Below are 19,926 nucleotides of genomic sequence, written 5' to 3'. Positions count from 1 at the left end.
ATCACAGAGACTTACTGGAAAGACACTTTCTGACATCCTGCCGAACACTATTTTGCTGAGGCTGACTCACCAGAAAGCAGCAGGTTTCAGTTCTACAGCAACAAAGATTTCTACAAATGTAAAGTGATGGTGTAAAAAAACCCCACTACATAGATTTGTGGTTTGCGCATTTTATATTAAATCCTGCAACACCTTTTTATGCTCACACTTTGATTTCTGTATGAATCTTCATATAACTCCAGAGGCATGAGACCAGAATGGAGAGCATTCAGGGAAAAGTAAAATGCCAAGCATTCCCTATTCTCCAGGACTTTACAGATACGTCAAGATACTTTGAAAAACTGCAAGAGCTTTATGAACATGCCAATTCTGCACCTTGGGGAATGGGAAAATTAATTAACCTATTCTAAATCAATGACAGCCAGTTTTCTGCAGGGAGTAATTACACAACAGCACGGTGGAAATATAGAGGCAGGCACCTCAATGTTCTTTTGCTCTTTTTTTTTTTTGGCTTCAAATGTGAGGAAGCTTCACATGTATTCAACAAAAGGTAACTACCTCCTCCCTGCTGCTGCACCAGGCCTCAGAGAGCTCTTACCAAAGAGAGTTCCTATCAAATGCATGCACACTCTCTCGTCTGGTGCCAGCAGCTGGACGACCGGCAGCGCCTGCCAGGCCAGGGCATCCTGGAGCCGGGACAAGACGTGCTTCTTGCGCACCAGCTACGGATCAAACACAGCAGCGCGTTAGGCCCCGGGCCCGAGCCCCGCGCTGCTCCCACCGCCCTGAGGGGAAAAGGGCCACTAGGGCCCGGCTGCCAAGGCGACAGGGCCGGCCAAGGGCCACACCGGCCGGGCCCGGCCCCCAACTGAGCGCCGGGGAGCGGCAGCCCCGCCGCTGAAGGGGCTCCGCGGCCCAGCCGCACAGGGGAAGGGGCGGCGGGGCAGGCGCTGCCCACCGAGGCGCTGCCGTCGCCCAGGGTCTCCACGGCGCAGGCGAGGCAGAGCGGCGGGCGCAGCGGCAGCGCCCAGTGCGGCCCGTGATCGCCGCACGGCCCCGCCGCCATCGGCGCTGCCGGGGCTGCCGTGCGGCTCCGCCCCGCTGGGAACGGCGACTCCGCCCCGGGGCCGCCCCGGCACCGCCTCCCTTCCGGCGGCCGCGGCAGCGCTCCCGCCTCTTCCCTCACAGCGCGCTCGGGCCCACAGGAGAGACCGCGCCGCGGCCATGGTGAGTGGCGTAGGGCCCCCAGCTCCTCTTCCTCCTCCTTCTCCTTCTTCTCCTCCTCCTATTCTTCCTTCTCCTCTCCCTACTCCTCTCCCTACTCCCCACTCCCACCAGCCTGGGGTAGAGGGAGGCCGCTCTCCGGCTGCGCGGCGGGCAGCACGTGGAGGCCGTGCGGGCGGGGGTGCGGCCGCTTGCGGGGCAGGAGGCCCGGAGGGGTCCTGGGGACACCCGGTAACGGGCGATTCTCTGTGTCTGGGGTCACCCCCGCGCCGTGCTGGGAGCCGCAGAGGCCGCGGTTCTGCCAGCGCCAGTCGCTAACACCGCTTGTGACCTCGCTGCTGTGCCACCCCGCTGCCCATGTTAATGTTTAGAAGCTACTTGTGGTTTGCAGAAATAACCCTGATGAGTGCTCTTCTGGTGATTTCTTCAAAATTTTTGTTAGTCCTTTAATTTGCACTGTTAAGGTGCACTGAAGTGTTTCATTTTGCGTAGTCTGAAGACTGCCCCATAAGTGCGCTTCTTTGTAGGATGTATATTGTGAGTAGATACACTCTTTGATGTAAAGCATATCTTTCTTACGTTTCCCCTTTACTTTGATACAAGAAGAATCCTTACTCTTTTAGGAGTAAAATGCAATGGCGTTTCTTCTGTATGAGCAGAGCAGATTAGACACGACTTCAGAAATCAGTATATGGTGGACATGATGCCTGTGCAGTGTTGGTCGAACCAAAGCTTCTTTTGCTCCTATTGTGATATTCTTTACTTTTTCCTTTAGAGTGAGGCAGAAGTGAATCCCAAAGCTTACCCCCTGGCTGATGCACAGCTCACCAAAACACTGCTGGATCTCGTGCAGCAATCCTGCAACTATAAGCAGCTACGCAAGGGAGCCAATGAAGGTAAAACCTGCATGTTAAAAAGTGTGCTACAAATCACAACAAGGATTTTGTGAGATGCCATGGGTAGAGATTGTCTTTTCTCTGTAGCTTGATGAGTGAATCACTCATTTTATATAGATCTGGCTATTGCAGGTGTGTGTCTCCTTTCTCCTCCTTCAAGTCTGCTTTAACAAGATTCAGGGACAGAACTAAGCTGTAATCTTTTTGACATTTCTATGTAGTTCTGATAGATTCCCAAATTGTGTTCCTGGTGCATGGTTTGTAATCATGCATGTTTCAGTGGTGTGGCACTGGGGTTACCAGATGCCTAACCAGTTCAGAACCATAAAAGATTTGGGTTTGAAGGTACCTTTAGTGCAACCTGCTCACAACCTCTCTTCACAGTTGCTTGGGGCTTCACCTAGTCAAACTTGTAAAAAACTCCAGAATTCCTAAGGATAGAAACTCAGCAATGTCTTAGAACCCATGTCTCATGCACTAGATCTCTTCCCACTGATGCCACTTCCAGCACTTCCTGAAGTTGTTTAACATTAGATGTGCTTTCCAGAAAGACCTAGACTGACTCCAGCTTCTTTTACAGCCACCAAAACACTGAACAGAGGGATAGCAGAGTTCATTGTGATGGCAGCAGATGCAGAGCCCTTGGAGATCATCCTGCACCTCCCTCTTCTGTGCGAGGACAAGAACGTACCGTACGTGTTTGTGCGCTCCAAGCAAGCCCTGGGCCGGGCGTGCGGCGTTTCCCGGCCTGTCATCGCCTGCTCCATCACCATCAAGGAGGGCTCACAGCTAAAGCCTCAGATCCAGTCTGTACAGCAAGCTATAGAAAGACTCTTGGTCTAAGTGCCCATGAGAGTGTGTATGTGAAATAGAAAGTGCAAATTAGGGGAAATTTATGTTTAGCTTCATTTGAGATGATAGTTTTGATATCAAAGTTTCATTTTAAAATGCCACATTTTTGTTTAATAATGGCTTAATTCTTAGTGTTTCCGCCTCCTATCCCCCCACTTTTCTATTATTCCACTCCAACATTTTCATTCTCATTGTATTACTTCTTGAAAAGTGACTATACAACTGTGTTTCCTGATTTATGTTTGAAAGAATGACAGAAAAAATAAGTCCTCCTCTCGTCTTCCTGTCTGCCTGCTCAGGGCTTTTTTAACCCACCCGTCAGCTTTCTCTGTGGTGCAGTATTTCTGCCAAGCTTGAACCTCCAGCAGCTGTGAGTAACTCTGCATTTCTGAACGGTTTAGGCTACTGAGGAAAAGGTTCCCTGTGTTCAGGCTGCTGGAGTCAGTAAGTGATGGAGCAGCACAGGCAGGTATAAGGCAGGCAGCAGCTACTGTGTAGCAGCAGGTAGAGCCAAGATCAGCACAGCCCTCATTCTCAAAACCAGACAAGAGATGTCTGTAAGAGATGCACCGCAAGCAGAAATCTTATGGCAATACACAAGGGGAACTCTCTTAATTTGATTATTTTTAAATACTGACTTTTTAAGAAAAAATAAAAATGCTGCAAAGCTAAATATAATTGTCATTCCCTTGGTGAAGTATTTGCAACTAACTGGAATGTTTCTGTTTGTAAAGCTGAACTGCTCACAGGTTGCCTAAAGGCTATTGCAGTGCAGTAATTTGTTCTCTTTCAGTTTCCTTTTCATGGACTGTTACCACTGAGGTTGGGCTCCCTAGAGAAGTTAGGCACAAAACACATGGCAGAGAGCAGCCTGTTGTGCCTGATGAGCACCCTACATCTGGCTGTTAATTATAAAAAGTGCCATGCTTTTTAGCTACTGCACTCTGGTCACCTGATTGAAGATGAACCCTTCTAAGTCATGGCCAAGGAAACAGAGAACAAGTAATTTTTCAGATAAATTAATACATATCTCAAGAAGAGAATGCTATATCATCTCATGTCCTGGAAAAGCAGCATGGAGATCCAACAGCAGCCTGGATCAGTGGTGGTTTTATGGACCTGGTTTTAGTTAAATACATATTGTATAATAAATGCACTTCTGCTCTGATCAGAAGTTTAAACCCCTGTGTTGGAATATCAAACCTGTTTTCTATTGCAGGATGCCAAAGCAAAATAGTGTGGAAACTCCATTAGGTGTAATAGCAGAATGGAAAGTAAAATTTTCTGTAATGTTTCCACAGAGGCACTAACTTCATACCTTTCATAAGTACATCCCAAGCAGATGAAGTGAGCTTATGAAAGACTGAAGACATCATGTTTGTATATTTTTGTAAATGGCTGATACCAGTAATCCTTGCTGAGATAAACTCGATCCAAATACTTCAGAATCCTTTTATTTGTATGAGGTTTAGAAGGGCTCCTGTTCCCTTCTACTGATGCTGACTGTTGAGCTAGTTGTGTTAAGAACTACAGCTTTGCCAAGGATTTGCCCTGTTGTACCAAGACAGATGATGTAAGAGAAAGCACACAAGGAGCAGAAATAAAAGATACTTGAGCAAGCAAAACTGTCTTTTTCTGCTCTAAAGCACTCCATCACCATCCCTTTTAAACTTCTGCTTAATGTGATAGCCTGCTATTAAAAAGAACAAAAAAAAAAAAAAAAGCCAGGAGGCAGATCTAATAACCTAGAACAAACATGCCACAATCATCCAAAGCCTGGCACATAGTGTGCCTGAGGGTTAGCAAGGCAAGAGAGATGTTAACAAGGGTATTTGCAGAATTCAATTCACAGACTTACAGACAGGATAGTCTCACTACTCCACTCTTCAAGCCTTGCTAAGACAAGCATTTACAGTAACTTCATTGCCCAAGGGCAAAATAAATGGAGTGCTTAGGCAAATCTTTATTAAAAATAACTAATCCAGGCTGATGGGAAGTGTAACAGGTAACGTAGTTTCAGTACTGCAGAGCTCAGTGCAGGCTAGTTGCTCTCTGGGGGAATTGTCAAGGTAGTGAGTAGCATGCTGGCACAGCTAGGACAGTCACAGTGCTAGAAGGGTGGTCACAGCTGGCTCCACGTGTGCCACACTACAGATAGTGACAAGACAGTTTGTGGGCCACACACAGGAATCTCTGGACACTAAAAACACTATGCAGACCAAAATGGACACCTCAGGTATCCAATGTTTATGTCCTGTAAAATGTTAAAAGTTTCACTAAACAATTAGTAATTTCCTAAAGCAAAAGCAACAACTGTTTATTGGTTTTAGGTATCTTGCACTGCAAGACAGGTGGGGCATGCCAGGGATGGAAGTCTAAAACCCAAAACACCCAGCTACAGCCTTAAGTATGACTAAAAAAGTAAAAATACTGTATGTAACAAGGGCTCTCTCCATAACTTGCTATTCTTCTATTTTAAAAGCACATGTTTGAGTACAGAAGCCTGAACAATAGTCTGACTCATTCACTTAGAGAGGTAGAAAAGCTCTTTGCCATCTCAGTAATTTAATTGGGATAAATGCTTGCAGCCTTCTGGGGAACACAATTTGTTTTCCATTTTTAAACCAGCTTCTGCTATTACCATTTAAAAATGGAAGACCTGTGTGTGCAGATTTAAGTGCCAGCTTTTTGCCCAAGGGATTGGATACTGCTTCCCAGTAATGATTTTTTTCTTTTAAGATCTGCTGGTAATACTTGTAATGGTGATGGCAGAAAAGAACCCAATTGGATTACTAGTACTGATACTGGCTGTTTTGGAGAGTAATACATATTTATACCCTCTGTTTTTTTTTTTTATACCCTCTGTGTTTTCTTACACTGAAGTGAGTTCTGCTGTCTTTATGATGCCGAGACGACACAGTCAGTGTTGCAAAGGAAAAGATCCAAACTTTTATTAAGAAACCAGCAAGGCACAACTCTGTCCATGTGCAGTGGGTGACCTGAGTTCACAGGGAATTTAGTTCTGCCTTTATCTACTGTCAACAGAATCCAACTTTGCAGAGATGTTTGACAACTAAGTAAAAAGTTTCTCCACTGCTAGACAAAGCAACATTTAGTTGCCATCTCTTTCATAGCAAGATTAAATAGACACAGCACCCACATAAGACAATCAAGATTCTAAGCAGACAGAAGTAAACCAGGGCCTCCCTCTCCAGCTTAGTGCTCATTAAAGTAATCAGTTAAAGAATCCACAAGCTCCTGCTTCTTGCTTCCACATCTCAACCCCAAAAACCTGCATGCATCCTTCAGGATAGGTACAGTGAGCTTGCCTAGAGTGCCCTTCTGCACATAACTCCGCAGCTCATCTTCTGAGACTTCTACCTTGGGCCTCTTCTCAGTTTGACCATCAGAAGCTAGAAAGATACATTTTAGATCACAAAGATTTTAAAAATTAGAAAGACATCCATGCTTCTTACACATACCATAGTTAATGGCCATTAGCACATGGTACTTTAACAGCCACATGCTCACAGACCTAGTTTTCGTGTTTTCTTTTAAGAAACAGGTAACTTCATCACTATGTAAGTCATGCAGTATTTCGTTGATAGGAGTTATCTTAACTGAAGTATGAAACTGTGTGTTCTGATGAAAGCATCACCCTCCAAATGAAACTTTTAAGGAATTCTCGTTGAGACAGCAGAATGCAATGATTCCACAGGGAGCTCGGCTGACACTTGCTTTATGCAGTCTTTCATAGACTCCCAAATTACACATGGACTTCAGCATTGCTTACACATATAGCCATTAAGATGCCCATCCTGGACTTGCTAAATGACCCATGCATAAAGTCTCACCAACACAAACCGAAAGCATAAGTGATTTTACTATTCTGTTGTAAAACAGAAAGTTGCTAAAATTATATATACATATTCTGCAGTCATTTACCTACGTTACTTCTTATACTTGACCCTGCATTTTGTCACTCCAGCAACTCTCCAACTGGATACCACAATATTCTCTACTCTCTAAGAAGCAATACTGGATATAATACTTCATTGTGGAGATTAGCAGAGTTGTTGCACAAGCAGCTACTTTAAACTATGAGACAAACTGAAAACACAAGAGCTTCTTAACAGAATACAGACATTGTATTTTGTGTCTGCACCACCACTACTTACCTTGTTTTCGCTTTACAGCCTTCGCATCAGGATTGTAGTCAGGGGGATAAACCAGCTGCTTAAACTCATCCACCAGGTTGCCCAGCCTGTGGCTCATCTGTTCAGACTTTGGCACTGGCAAAAGATAAAGATTTGCCCTCTCAGAAACAGTGTGATCACAAGAAAGTCTGCAAGGCCATCCCTGTTGCCAGATGAACTATCAGCTCACCTGGTGGGAAAAATACAATGCTCATTCTACAAAACCATTAGTGTATGGAACCACACAATACTTTATTTTGTAGGATCATGTTAAACATTCACCAAGAAGGGACTCACAAAATATGAACCAGTTTAAGTATGCCAACTGCACTCTGTATTGGGATGTAACACCAGTTCATCAAGCACCCAGCTGTAACTTTAGGGTCTATGACCATGAGAGAGATCCCTGGGACTGAAGAACATGTGCACAAAGGAGAATTAACACATGTTAATGAGTTTGGGGAAATGATTACCACATGTATGTTTCTTCTGAGAAAACCTACATAAACAGCTTTTTCTGTACTAGAGATACACGATTTTGGTGGAGATATCCTTCCATGCATCCAGGACTGTAATAAAGAACACCTGCTTCTTAAAGCTGCATTGGTGCTAACAAGTCTGACTGTTTTTCAGTAGCATCACCAGACACAACTGTGCTTCTGTAATAACTAGTCCACAAGTGTCCTGCAAGCATGCAAAAATGCAAATACTTGTGTTATGATACTCCCAAATGAGAAATTTACAGCTCTTGGTAATATCAAGAGTTTGGACATCTAGAATGCTGCGTCCATTTCTGGGCTCCCCAGTACAGGAGAGATATGGAGCTCCTGGAATGGGTCCAGCAGACAACAACAAAGATGATTAAAAGACTGGAACAGCTTCCTTATGAGGAAGGTCTGAAGGAACTGTTCAGCCTCCAGAAGAGATGACTGAGAAGGGAACCTCATCTAAGTATCTGAAGGGAAGGTGTCAAGAGTATAGTGTCAGGCTCCTGGTGGTGCCAAGCAACAGGACAAGAGGCAATGGGCAGAAACTGAAGCACAGGAAGAGCCATCTGAACAGGGGGAAAAACTTTCCTGGGAAGGTGACTGAGCACTGAAACAGGTCACCCACAGAGGTTGTAGAGTATCCCTCGCTGGAGAAATAATTGAAGAACTACCTGGAATGCACCCTGTGCAATGTGCTGTAGGATAATCCTGCTTGGGCAGGGGGGTTGGACCAGATGACCCACTGAGGTCCCTGCCCTCCTGACCCACTCTGTGGTTATACAAGACACAGTTTAACTCTCCCCCTCACTAGGTGGCAGCACTGCCCCCAGCAGAATAATTATCTTCATTCACTCCATTTATCACACTGAAATATTAATGAGAATCTTGAACAGAGGAATTTCAGAGAAAATATTTTTCACCACAGGAAAAAGGTGATTCAATTTTAATTTTGGATGGTAAAGTGAGCAATTTTTTCTTTACCTTATAAGTGACAGCAATAGAAAATAAGGTTTCAGTATTTCAGAATGAACCCATCCAGAATCCTACATAGTGAAACTGCACACAACTGAAATATTTCTTAAAATACATTTAGGTTTGTAGTAGCACATATTTGACTCATAACAAAGTCACGAGTCCTCTACCCTGCCTCCCTTCACACCCACCAAGAGCTCTCACTTGTAAGATCCTCAGCTTGTTCTGGTTCCATCATATCCAGCGCCAAAGCCTCCAAATTCCTGAAGTGCTGCTGCAAAACTGGGTTCTCAAAGCTGTCAGCCCTGTCAAGAATCCCCCAAAATGTCAATGCATGCTGCCAAGAAGACAGACAAAACACAAGATCTACCACCAACTTATGTGAGAATAAAACTTCCCTCTTTCCCACACAACAATCCATCACATCAGAACTGCTTTTCCTCTTTGCAATTTACCTGCTGAATCACTATCCTGTCATGTATAAACCCATAAGAATGCTGTGTGAGAGTTAGAAAGTTGTATGAAGCAAAAAGAGATAGTGGTATTATACTTTATGTACAGTTATGGTGGCTTCCACATATCTAGAGAAAAAATCTCCCATGAAAGTACTTCATAGCATTTATCCCAGCTGTAATGAAAAAAAGACCTAATTTTTCTTTCTAAAGTGCTCTAATTTAAATGATCTGGGTCTGATCTGCTGTAGAGGGGCAGAGCCACAATAAAATGTGATACCTCTGCAACAAATGACAACAGCCCAGAGAACAAGAGCAATTCTACAAAGAACTCCAGAACGTGCTACATAAAGCATTGTGGTGCCTGGGTATCCAGAATGATTAAGAATAAAGTTTGGACAAAGCTACTGCAAAGAGAAGCAATTTCTATCAAAATACATCAAAATCTGATCTCAGGAACACCACAGCTGAACAACACATGCAGCAGAGCAAGCTGAGCAAGCTGCAGCAGAGCAATGGTTGTGCTTTCTTCCCCATGCCACCCCCTGCACCCTATTTATCTCCAGGTACCTGTATTTGAATCGTAGCTTCTGAATTATTTCCTTCATTTTGTCTACCTGCTCTTGGCTGGCTGGCACATTGTCTGTAACATCAACATTACGTTTGTCATCTGCATAGGGTAGAAAAATCATGTGGAAACCTACACAGAAGAGAGGGAGGAAGACAACAGTTACACAGAAGAATGGTGTCAAAATAATTTACAGAAAAACCAAGATGGTTATTATCTAGGTCTGATGACTCCAAACTACCCACCTGCTTTGTTGTTAACAACAGCAGTCCATAATACTTCCAAGTGCCTACAGCAGGACACTCAATCCCAATCTCAATGTTTGTAACCAACATCACTAATGGCTTTGTGGAAGACATTCAGACTAAATTCATAGCTACCAATTGGATACCAGAGACTTGCTTTATGTGCAGGAGATCAACCAGCCCACCTCTCCCACTGGGTCTGAGCTTGAGAAAGATTTGTTTCAAAATCAAGATATTGCCCACATTATTCTGAAATAATTTACTTTATACACAAGCAGTGTTACTTCCCTACTTTACATTCTCCCAGAAGATGTTTTTGCACTTAAAGAGGTGAGAAAATGCAAAACAGCAGAAATCTGCTCCCTAATCATTCCCCGTTCGTCTGATGTGGTATGAGGCTCACTATATGTGAGATTATTTATTTAATACTTTACAATCTATTCAAGGATACAACATAATTCAAGAAGACATTCTGACTAGTCTTCAAACAGGAAAAAAAGGCTTTTCATTTCTACAGCAGTTATTTGAATCTGCAAAAAATAGGTAGAAGGCAGGGAAAACACTCTAGCCAGGTCATACCTGAGCAAGCACTGATGCAATTGGGGCTTTAAAAATAGATTCAACATCAGATGCTTACACTGACAAAACTGAAGAAAAGGAATGTTGGAAAGCATTTTCCCCAGTTTTAAGGGAGGGTAGCACCAAGAGTATTTTCCCTCAATAGAGGATGCCATTACACTGACTACATCCCATCATGCAGGGAAAGGCATCATCTCTTCCCATACCTGGAGGGGCTATCTGCACTTTCTGCTCATCCAGCTCTTCCTCCTGGGGAACCAGGGCCACAAAGCGAGGAGGGACATTCCGGCGAGGGGTGTACCTGCACAGCATCATCACCTCCCTCTCCAAGCACTTCATCAGTAGGGCATTAAACAGAGTTGTACTCCCTGCAAATCAAAGAGGGGACTGGTCACACTGACAGCTTTGCTCCTTTGCTCTGGAATATAACCCTAGATATAATCCTGTAACTTCTTTGAAATGCTTGCATTATTGTGGCAGTAAAAAGCAAATTTTAGAAGGGAGAAGACTCAAAATGGACAATGTTAGTGAGTATCTCCTGACCAGCAGTGAGAGTTCTGGTGGAAGAAGTGAAATCACTACCATCTGAGAGATTGAATACTGTGAAATTTTATCTACCAAGTCTATTTTTGTTTGGTGGGGCATCACAATAAAAGCAGATCACAGACCTTTTGTGGAAGTAACACACTAAGAATTCAGACTTCAGTACTATTCCTGAGGCACATGTTTGCCTCAGGTATATTTCACCAGACATGGTGGTCAGGGAAAGATTGACATATAAATAACATGATTGAGCCAGGAAACTGCAGTTAGAGAAGCAAGCATAAGGGTTCTTCTTTAGTCAGACATTGGAAAAGCCTTTGGTCATAACTCAGCCCTCTTTATCCACTGCTAGACCAAGGAGCTAAAGGTTTTTTCTTTCTACTGCAGATTGGGATATATTTCTAGATAAACAGATGTATGTATACATATAAAAAGGCAAAACTAAGCAGTTCTAGATGTCCTTCCCTTCTCTCTTTACAAGCCTATAAAGTGCTGTTAATTCAACTATACTTCCTGAGTATCATGTTTCCACTCCTAGCCGATATGGACTTAAAACCAGCAATTATCTCCCCTGATTTGGGGTTTAGGTTTTTCTTTTTTTGTTGTTGGTTGGTTTTGTTTGGGCTTTTTAAACCAACTTTACCTTCTTGTCAGGTACTAGGATCCTTCACTTTCATGAATGGCTAAAACAAGTACTTTGAGACTACATCTGCATGGTTTAATTGGCTGCTTGTCATGATGGATAAACATGATGCACAATTGGCTGCTCTGCTATAGAAGAAAACAAGACATATCTGCAGCTGAGAGGGGCAATAACAGTTAGTTCTTCTTAACATTAGCAAGTTTTTAAATTACAAGTAATTAAAATTTTACACTCAATGATCCCCACCTACACACGATGGATCAGCAGGTTACACTAATGCAAAGTGATAAATCTTCTCTTGCCATCTTTGCTTACCTCTCACCAGGGACTCCTCAGGATAGATGAACTGGGAGGGCCTGACATGGTGGTGCTGTTTTAGCATTGAAAGTGGTTTGAAGCCAATCAGAACCAAACCTGGAGAATCAAACTGTTTTAATTCTTCAGTCTCCTCTTTCTCCAGCACAATCTGTCGGTTTCCGTATGTCTAAACCAGGGAAGAGCAGATGATAGGGCTGCCAGCATAAAAAAAAAATGAGGACCAGGAGGCAGGACAGGGCAGGAAGTGCAGGAAGAGGATGCAATTGCTGTGTTCCACTATTTAAAAGAAGGTTATAGACAAGACAGTATAAACCCTCATGAGAAGTGCACACTGAAGTGGCAAGTGACAGTCTGTGACCATTATCCCAAGGGAAATTCTACCTGAACATAAGCAAAATGTACTTTTGTAAGAAAATGGCTAAGCCCAGATACAGAGAGGCTGTCACATCTCATCTCTGGAGTTCTTCAGAGGTGTCCCAAAAAAGCCCTGAGCAACCTCATCTGCTTTTGCTCTGGGCTGGGTTGTACCAGACTTTTTCAGAGGTCCTGTCCAATTGTAAACTTGCTTCAGTCAGCTACCTGCTCCTGACAGAAACAGTGACTGAGAAACAATGTTTCTGTAGCACCACTCATGCCTCACAAAATCAAAACCATATTATAGTCCAGCTGCTGAAGCAGACATCAGGGCTTATTGCTCAGCTTTCTGTTTATCTCCTATACTTTATTTCAAGAAACTAATATCCACTATAAATAGACTAAATACTTCATTTTAAGACAACAATTTTAAGAACTACCAACATCGAAGAAGACACAAAGCACACTTGTGACAGTATACCTAGCAACTACATAACCTGTTTTGAAATAAAGCTGTGCTTGTTACAACGTGACACTCAATTTACATCAGCCAAACTATCAAGTGGGAAGGCAAAACAAAGAAAAATTTATACAAAAAAAAAACTCCAAAGGAAACATGCCTTTTGTTTGGAAAACAGCTCCAACTCCCCTGTGATTCACACTTGTATGTTTAACAAAATGGACCGTATCTGTTCCTAACAAACCAAAAGTTGACAGCAGTGGCAATGGCCCAGGGTCACACAAGGTCAGGCTCTGACAACCTCGTTCTTCCTTACAGAAAGAAATGAACTGTATTCCTGACAGCACTCCCACCAGCAGCTATGCCTTCCCATGACAGCCAGGCCAGGGAGACAACCCGTTCTCACCCTGCAGAGCTCTCAACACACCAGCCTGTACCCAGGTGCATACACATGCAAATATTTCTGTATCTCATCTTGAAAGTACAATACAAACAAAAGCAGCAAGGGAATTGGCATCTCCCTCACACATCAGAGACAAGAAAAAGCAGGTACATAATCAAAAAGTTACCTGAGCCCTTTTAGTGTCACTGGGCAGGAGCAAGCTGCCTGTTTTTCCACTAAACATCCTTGTTTTGGTTTTAACAGGTTCATTAGTTTCCCGATAAAGCTTCACCGGATGTGGTTTATAAGCTTTTTGAATAAGGTTGTAAACACCAACAGAAAGGGCCACATCTTTGCCCAGATGCAGATTTAGCCTGTGTAAAAAAGCAGATACAGACTTGAGATTCCTGAAAAATCACTACTGCAGAAGAAAATCACCCCCTCATGTAAGTTATTTCCTTTGACCCTCTCCTGTTCTCCTCCCCCAAAATCACATATATCTTTGGAAACATACTATCAGTTGAGTCATAATCTCACTTGAATAAAAATATTTTTGCAATATCATCATTTCTCATCATAAAAGTCATCTAAACACAAGTCATTTACTATATTTCTTTGACCTTTTTTCTCACTGAAGGGCAGCTATGCTCAAACAGAGCACAGGACAAGTCCCCATTTGGGTATCCCAATTATGCCTATTGTAATGTCCATGAATTCTCACAGCTGTTTGCACAGAAGGCAACATTCTCCCCCAAAAACCCACTAAGACAAACAATACCAAGATTTAGGAAAAAATATAAATCAGATGTTAGAGAAAAAATTAGATGCAAAAGTTTAAAAATAGAGGTAATCTTCAAGTTGTGAGAGCAGAACAGTGAGTTACTACAAATGCAACTTCCTCTCTTATAAAAGGTATCACTGGTTTGGGATTCTTCCTCCCCAGCTATTAGAAAACTTAAGGAACATTCCCAGGAAAGAAAATAAGGCTGCAAGCAGGAGCAAGAATGCCAGTGACAACAGCTCAGGTTGGGATACTTTATAAATATTTATTAGAAAAAAACATTAGGCCTTGAAGTTCATTCCCTTTACTGTGCTTCCACGGCATTCTGCTATGAACTCACTCCCCAAAAAAACAACTGTTATAGAGCATGTGGTTCCAAAAATACTTTCTATCTGCTTTGTCAAGATCCCTCTAATCTCTCTTAAGTATCTCTAATCTTTTAGTAGGAGATTAGAAATATCAAGGCTGTGTGAATCCATGCCAAGTACCTAGACAGTCTGGCAACATATAACTATTTAATAACAGGAAAAAATACCTAGCATTCACATTCAGATGCATTTTTTAAAGTTAGTGTTGGCAAGAAAAGCCTAATTTCAATCAGATTTCACTATACAGTACTTTTTATGTTGCAGCTTTTTAAGTAAGTACTTGGCAATTACGTAATTTTTTAACAAATTATCATTTCTGGCCAAGATCAATACAGGAGATATCACACAGAGGAAACAAGAGGTCCACTCTGCTCTTCTCATCCAGAAATATCATTGGAAACTACAGAAGAAACACCACTAAAGATTCTTGGACTAAAGAATTAAGATTGAGGAATGTAAGCACTTTAAAGTGCCTTTAAAGACCAATCATTCCAGAAAAGGAAAGTGAGATGCAGTCTAAAAATAACATCAGGTGCCCCTGCTGAATGAATGATGTATCATAAGTAGGCACAAACCTGACTAAAGCCCTTTTCTTTGTCTCCTTTGCTCGTACTTTCTTCATGAGATGTTCCAGTTTCTCTGACTCTCTAGGCTGGATCCCAAGGTCCTCATCCTCTGCTACATTTATAATATCCCTGTAGAACAACGAGATATCGAACCCTCCAGGCTTCTTCAAGTGCATCAGGTCCAAGATGATACCTAGAAACAATGGAAGAGATAAGAGCAGGATAAAAACTGCTTTTTTCTTGCATCAGCATGTATCTCAGCACTCTCAGATTTCTCTATCTAGACAAATAATTTAAGTAAGTATAAGCTCCAAACTGTCATCTGTACCAGATGTGAAATATTCTGGAGAAAGGGAATATTAACTTCAGTCAAAACAATGCAGAATAGAAAATGTTTCCTCTCTAATTAAGAATCTGGACAGCAATGAAAGCTCCTATAAAATATAATCTTACCTCAGGCATAGAGGGGAGTAACAAGTTCAGAAAATCCCCTTTCCTTTAGTTATAGGGGCTAATGGATTAAGTAACCTTCACAGCTTCTAGATCCAGGACATCTCCTGAATTCCAACATCACTGGTTACCTCAGCTACACACTTGAACTAATGCTGTCTACTCTCTGAGCCTAGGCTGATGCCCTTCAGCTAATTCAAAATGGAACCCTAAAGTAATTTTCCTTTTGTGTTAACTTGGTGTTATTATTCCTTTCCTAGAAAATGATACAATAACAAAGAAAAGTTTATTTTCTTGGCCCTGTCATGTCCCCATTTATGCTATCAAACTAGAAAGAGGTCCTAGAAAACAAGTGCTAGCTTTTGAATACCAGATCAGAAAACATCTATTCTAATTAAGATTAGATACCAAATTTCTAGTTTAGGAACATTCAGAAACATTCCCCAGTTCTGATGATTTTACATCTTTTTCCATCACAAACCAGCAATGCAGTTAACATCTGCTGCAAAGATTCATCACGTTTACTGTGTCTAAAATGAAAAGGGGAAAAAGAATGACCTGTGTCCCTCAGATCACCAGCTCTGGTCCTGGCCAGCTTGGCTTTGGCACTGTCATTGGCATGGGGGTCATCCTCGTTGGTGAAGAGCATGATCCTCTTGTGGCTCAGCCTGACACGGACATCACTGAAGAGGTTGGAGCAGGCCCAGAGCGCCTCACCCAGGGAATAGTCAGCGCTGTGGCCAAAGCTCTCCCGGAACAGGGCCCGGCCTTCCTCTCCCCTGTACTGGTCCAGCTCCAGAACACGCTTTGCACCTGGGGGGCAACAGCATCCACAGGCATTGGGAATTCTGCCAGAAGTATCATGAGTTCTTCTGAGTATGCACCAGGAGTCCCCCAGAGCTGACATCCAAGGAATGCTCCCAGGCACCTCTGTGGCAATGTGTAGGGGGGTAGGACGGTTGGGACGGACAGAGACGAGAGATCTCTGCAGCCAGGTCATGGAACTTGGGGTTTATTGCAAAGGGCCCGGGTGCAGGGCCCTGCTGGGGACTGCCAGCCACAGCTTGGAGCAGGCCCAAGAGAAGAGAGGGGTAGAGAGGATGAGAGAGAGAGGATGAGAGGGTAAGAAAGTGAGTTTCCCGTTACAATACAATAAATCTTCTTCTGTGTTGAATATTCTGATTCTCACTAACCAATCTAGCACAATATACAAATCCTATAGCATTTACACACAGCCTATAAGAATCATTACATTACCATGCTGTGTTACATTTTAAACTCTAAAAACTACTCTTTGGACCCCTTCTGCCAAGCTAGTAGGGTCTGCTCTGACCCTTGGAGCTGTCTGCAAGCAGAGGGTCTTGTTTCATCAAAACGGGATTACCTTCAGTGTGGCCATACTATTGCTTTCCAGTTGTTCAGTAACTAAGATATCTCAAAGCTTGCTTTCATTTCAATTTCACTTATAGTTTCTATATTCTCAAAATCTTTTGCCAGGCAATCATTTATAAGGCTTTCCTTTTTATTTATAAGGCTTTCCTGTTTCATCTTCTCCAACAGCAATGTCCTTCCAACACCTGGCTGAGAAAACTGTCCAGCATGGCCTAACAATATCACTAGCCACTTACCACTGAAAGCACCTGCTAGGGCAACAGGACACAAAATGCCCTGGCACCAATATGGGCTCTTTCTGTGGGAAAGGACAGGAATCAAAGTATTGCAAACCCCCTCCACTGAATGCCAAGTGCTCAGCTGCAAAGGCAGCAAACTGCATCTGCTGCAGAGGCACAGCAGACTGCTGCACCACCACAGAAAAGAGGAGCCTGAAATGCATCCTGCATCTCCACAGCATGCTGGGAAGGTGGAGAGCTCCTCCTCCTTCCACGCCCCTCATATCAGAGAGAATGCACACAGAGGTGAGAGGAAGCCCACAGATCACCACACTGATCACAGCAACATTCAGGTCAGGTGTCCACAGCCTTGCTGCAGCTCTGAGGATTACCTCAACACAGCTAGGACTCCTTTTCCCACCTGTCTAACAGCAGGTTCTGCTCTCTCCTGTTACTCTACAATGGGAGACAAGCTTTCATTTTTCAGCCACTGCATTCTGCAGAGCTTCTTCCTTTGTCCTTCACTTAAGCTCTATAGCACTTACAAAACTTCATTTGAAAATGTTTTTCTCTGCCTTTACTATTTTATTTTCATTTCCTCATCTATCCTTTAACATAAATCTTCATAACTATGTACTCCATAATAATCACCAACAGCATCTCTTCCTTCTCCAGAGGATTGCTCTCCAGGGGCAGCAAATACACAATTCTGCTCTTTTTGAACTGATGCCTTAAGTTTTAGCTTTCATATTTTCTAGCTTCTGTCCTGCATTGGTATATAACTCTGAGCTTCATATAAAGTGTTAGCAAGTTCTCTTCACAGGGCAGTTAGGCACAGCAGTCCTTTTCCACCCTGAGAACCAGGGACACTGTTGTAGCTTCAGGCCCAAAAAGTGTAAACAGCAGCAAATTGAGGAGAGCAATCTGGGAGGATGGAACTTCATGAGCTGAAGCTGTAATTGGACAATTAACCTCAATATGTAAATGGACCAAAACTTATATAAGTGTGAAACCTCATGACTCAGGATCCATCCTGGGTGGAGCCACAGCCGGGCTCTTGGACTGCCCAAGGCGTATCCTTTGAAGGCCATTTAATAAATACCTGCTTTATTCCTTTAACTCTGTCTTAGCCTCTGTTCCAGGTAGCCTCAGAAGGCATCAGAACAACACCCACCTTTCACCTGTGCTGTTTTTATCCTCGTGGTGAGGCTACTGCCTCTAACATGGGAGAAAGGACAAGCAGGGAAGAAGGAGGAAAATGAAAATACAAGACCTATACGGCACTGTCTACCACAAAAGGGAGAAGAACCTAAGGCAGCCCTATCAGGTCTCTATTGTAATAAATTCTGAAATTTATTACAATAAAATAATTGTAATAAATTTCAGAATTTATTACAATAGAGAAAGCTCAAAGCTTTCAGGAGAAGCCCCTGTGTTGTTACTGCACCCCCCAGTAAAGAAAATTAAATCAAACATCCTCAGAGATAAAGGCTGTATTAAAAGTTGTAGACAAAATTCCCCCAGAAGACTCTCAACTGCCAGACAATCTGTCACCACTAGCATGCATTCTTTGCACTTCTCCTGCTGCCTTTCCATTCAGCAACCAGCACTTGCTATCAAGCAGATGGTATGTAATCTCAAGAAAATGAAAGAGCGAAATTCAAGAACTGTAGAACTTATTATGAAAATAAGAGATGGAACACCCCAAACAGGCTACCATATTGAACCACCTGCTCCAGCTGACACTGCCTGAGCAGGAGGACTGGACAAGATGACCTCCAAAATCCCATCCAACCTCAGCTATTCTGTGACATTTTCCATCAGCTGGAACCCATGGTGCCTTAACATGGACACACACTTTTCTGATGGACATTTAAGAGTTCTGTTAAGATACTCTAAGGTTTAGCAGACAGCAAGTGAAGCCACCAGATTAAAATATAAGAAAAGGCATAGAAAAGGATCTGAACCAACTCTAAGAGAAAATGCTAGGCTCTTATGAAGTTTCTAAGCTTTCAATAAATATCTAAATCTATCCCCACCAGCAAGAGTAGATTTCAGTAAGAACTTATCTGATAGCTCTCACATTTTAGAGAGACCAGTTACTGACAATGCTACTACACCAATTTCCTTGCTCCCTCTTTTTACAAAATCTTCATATCACTTTACCTGGATTGTCCAGCTCCTGGAGAACATAAATGTGCTTGAAATCTGCCGAATTTTTGTTGTTTTCTGTACCATAGAATACAACGCTTAACAGGTCCCTGTCACTGCTGATAATTTTGCTGGTATACACATTCCGGATGCACTGAAAAAAACGCACCCTGGTCAAAATTACAAGAAAATAGTTTTCAGAAAGGAGTGTAAAGTCTTGCCTTAGCAGTTTATCCATCCCTACCTGGATGGTCATGTCGAAAGGAGTCTCTGCCTCCCTGTCGGACTCGAACATAGCCTTGGAGGCATCCACCAAGAAGATGAGGCTGTCCCGGCCCGAAAACCTCTGCTCCGCTACGGAACGGGGGAAACAGTTTTAGCAGCGGCCCCTCCACCCGTGGAGCATGGAAAACAGGCTGCCACCTTCCGTGAGGAGGTGGGGGGCCCTTACCGACCGCCTCAGGCCCTTCCTCCTCTTCCTGCTGCTGCTGCTGCTCCTCCTCCTCCTCCTCCAGCCCGTCGCCCCGGTAGAACGACCCCCAGCCCGCCATGGCCTACGCCGCACGGCCCCGCTCACGCTCAGCCGACCGATCGCTCCGCCCCCGCAACAACTCTGACCAATGGCGAGAGCAGAAATGGGCCGGCCCCGCCCATCCCGGGGCATTTGCCCCTCCTCTCCACGCGGATTGGCTGCAGTGGGGTAGCGAAGGGCGGGAGGTCCTCACGCGCTGCTCACGGCTTCGAGTCTCAGCCAATGACGGCGGGACTTGTCCGTCCCCGCCCCCCGGCTGTAGCTCCGCCCCCGGCGCTGTCGCGCAGTGACGGGGC

At 43.6% G+C, this 19,926-nt stretch overlaps 3 protein-coding genes across 5 annotated transcripts in view; 1 reads left to right on the top strand and 2 right to left on the bottom strand.

The window, feature by feature from the left end:
- The window catches only part of MEI1 (meiotic double-stranded break formation protein 1), a 37,078-nt gene extending 36,012 nt beyond the window's left edge, over positions 1-1,066 (bottom strand). The window contains exons 1-2 of the mRNA XM_066550289.1: positions 959-1,066; positions 599-722 (exon numbers count right to left, since the gene is read on the bottom strand). Coding sequence (XP_066406386.1) covers positions 599-722; positions 959-1,066 — 232 coding nt within the window. The remainder of the gene's footprint in view (positions 1-598; positions 723-958) is intronic.
- A 66-nt stretch (positions 1,067-1,132) lies between these two features.
- SNU13 (small nuclear ribonucleoprotein 13) lies at positions 1,133-4,597 on the top strand. The gene is made up of 3 exons (XM_066549790.1): positions 1,133-1,227; positions 2,000-2,120; positions 2,701-4,597. Exons 1-3 carry the CDS (start codon positions 1,225-1,227, stop codon positions 2,961-2,963), a joined length of 387 nt encoding a protein of 128 aa, XP_066405887.1. The 5' UTR covers positions 1,133-1,224; the 3' UTR covers positions 2,964-4,597.
- Positions 4,598-5,898: 1,301 nt separating this feature from the next.
- Positions 5,899-19,661, bottom strand: XRCC6 (X-ray repair cross complementing 6). Of its 3 annotated transcripts, none has more exons than XM_066550487.1 (12): positions 19,550-19,661; positions 19,343-19,452; positions 19,114-19,252; positions 15,896-16,150; positions 14,897-15,080; positions 13,360-13,546; positions 11,974-12,142; positions 10,679-10,840; positions 9,651-9,780; positions 8,833-8,933; positions 7,151-7,264; positions 5,899-6,385 (listed from the first exon to the last, which is right to left on the bottom strand). In XM_066550487.1, exons 1-12 carry the CDS (start codon positions 19,647-19,649, stop codon positions 6,189-6,191), a joined length of 1,848 nt encoding a protein of 615 aa, XP_066406584.1. In that variant the 5' UTR covers positions 19,650-19,661; the 3' UTR covers positions 5,899-6,188. The 3 variants fall into 3 exon arrangements, 2 of the variants coding, with proteins under 2 accessions (XP_066406584.1, XP_066406585.1); XR_010783724.1 differs by having other exon boundaries at positions 6,271-6,385; positions 8,820-8,933; XM_066550488.1 differs by lacking the exons at positions 5,899-6,385; positions 7,151-7,264 and adding an exon at positions 7,297-7,358 and having other exon boundaries at positions 8,820-8,933.
- Between the last annotated feature and the right edge of the window lie 265 nt (positions 19,662-19,926).

This window comes from Molothrus aeneus, chromosome 5 (assembly GCF_037042795.1).
Source record: "Molothrus aeneus isolate 106 chromosome 5, BPBGC_Maene_1.0, whole genome shotgun sequence".
In the NCBI taxonomy this organism is placed as follows: Eukaryota; Metazoa; Chordata; class Aves; order Passeriformes; family Icteridae; genus Molothrus; species Molothrus aeneus.
The sequence above is the reverse complement of the archived record's forward strand: the minus strand, read 5'-3'. Positions and strand labels throughout refer to the sequence as shown.

Excerpts from the sequence above, each read along its gene's own strand:
- SNU13 (XM_066549790.1), top strand. Across the intron at positions 2,121-2,700 it reads ACGCAAGGGAGCCAATGAAG|CCACCAAAACACTGAACAGA; the intron begins GTAAAACCTGCA and ends CTTCTTTTACAG.
- XRCC6 (XM_066550487.1), bottom strand. The coding sequence starts at position 19,649 with ATGGCGGGCTGGGGGTCGTTCTACCGGGGCGACGGGCTGGAGGAGGAG. Across the intron at positions 9,781-10,678 it reads AGTGCAGATAGCCCCTCCAG|GTTTCCACATGATTTTTCTA; the intron begins GTATGGGAAGAG and ends TCTTCTGTGTAG. Across the intron at positions 7,265-8,832 it reads ACAAGCTGAGGATCTTACAA|TGCCAAAGTCTGAACAGATG; the intron begins GTGAGAGCTCTT and ends ATCTTTTGCCAG.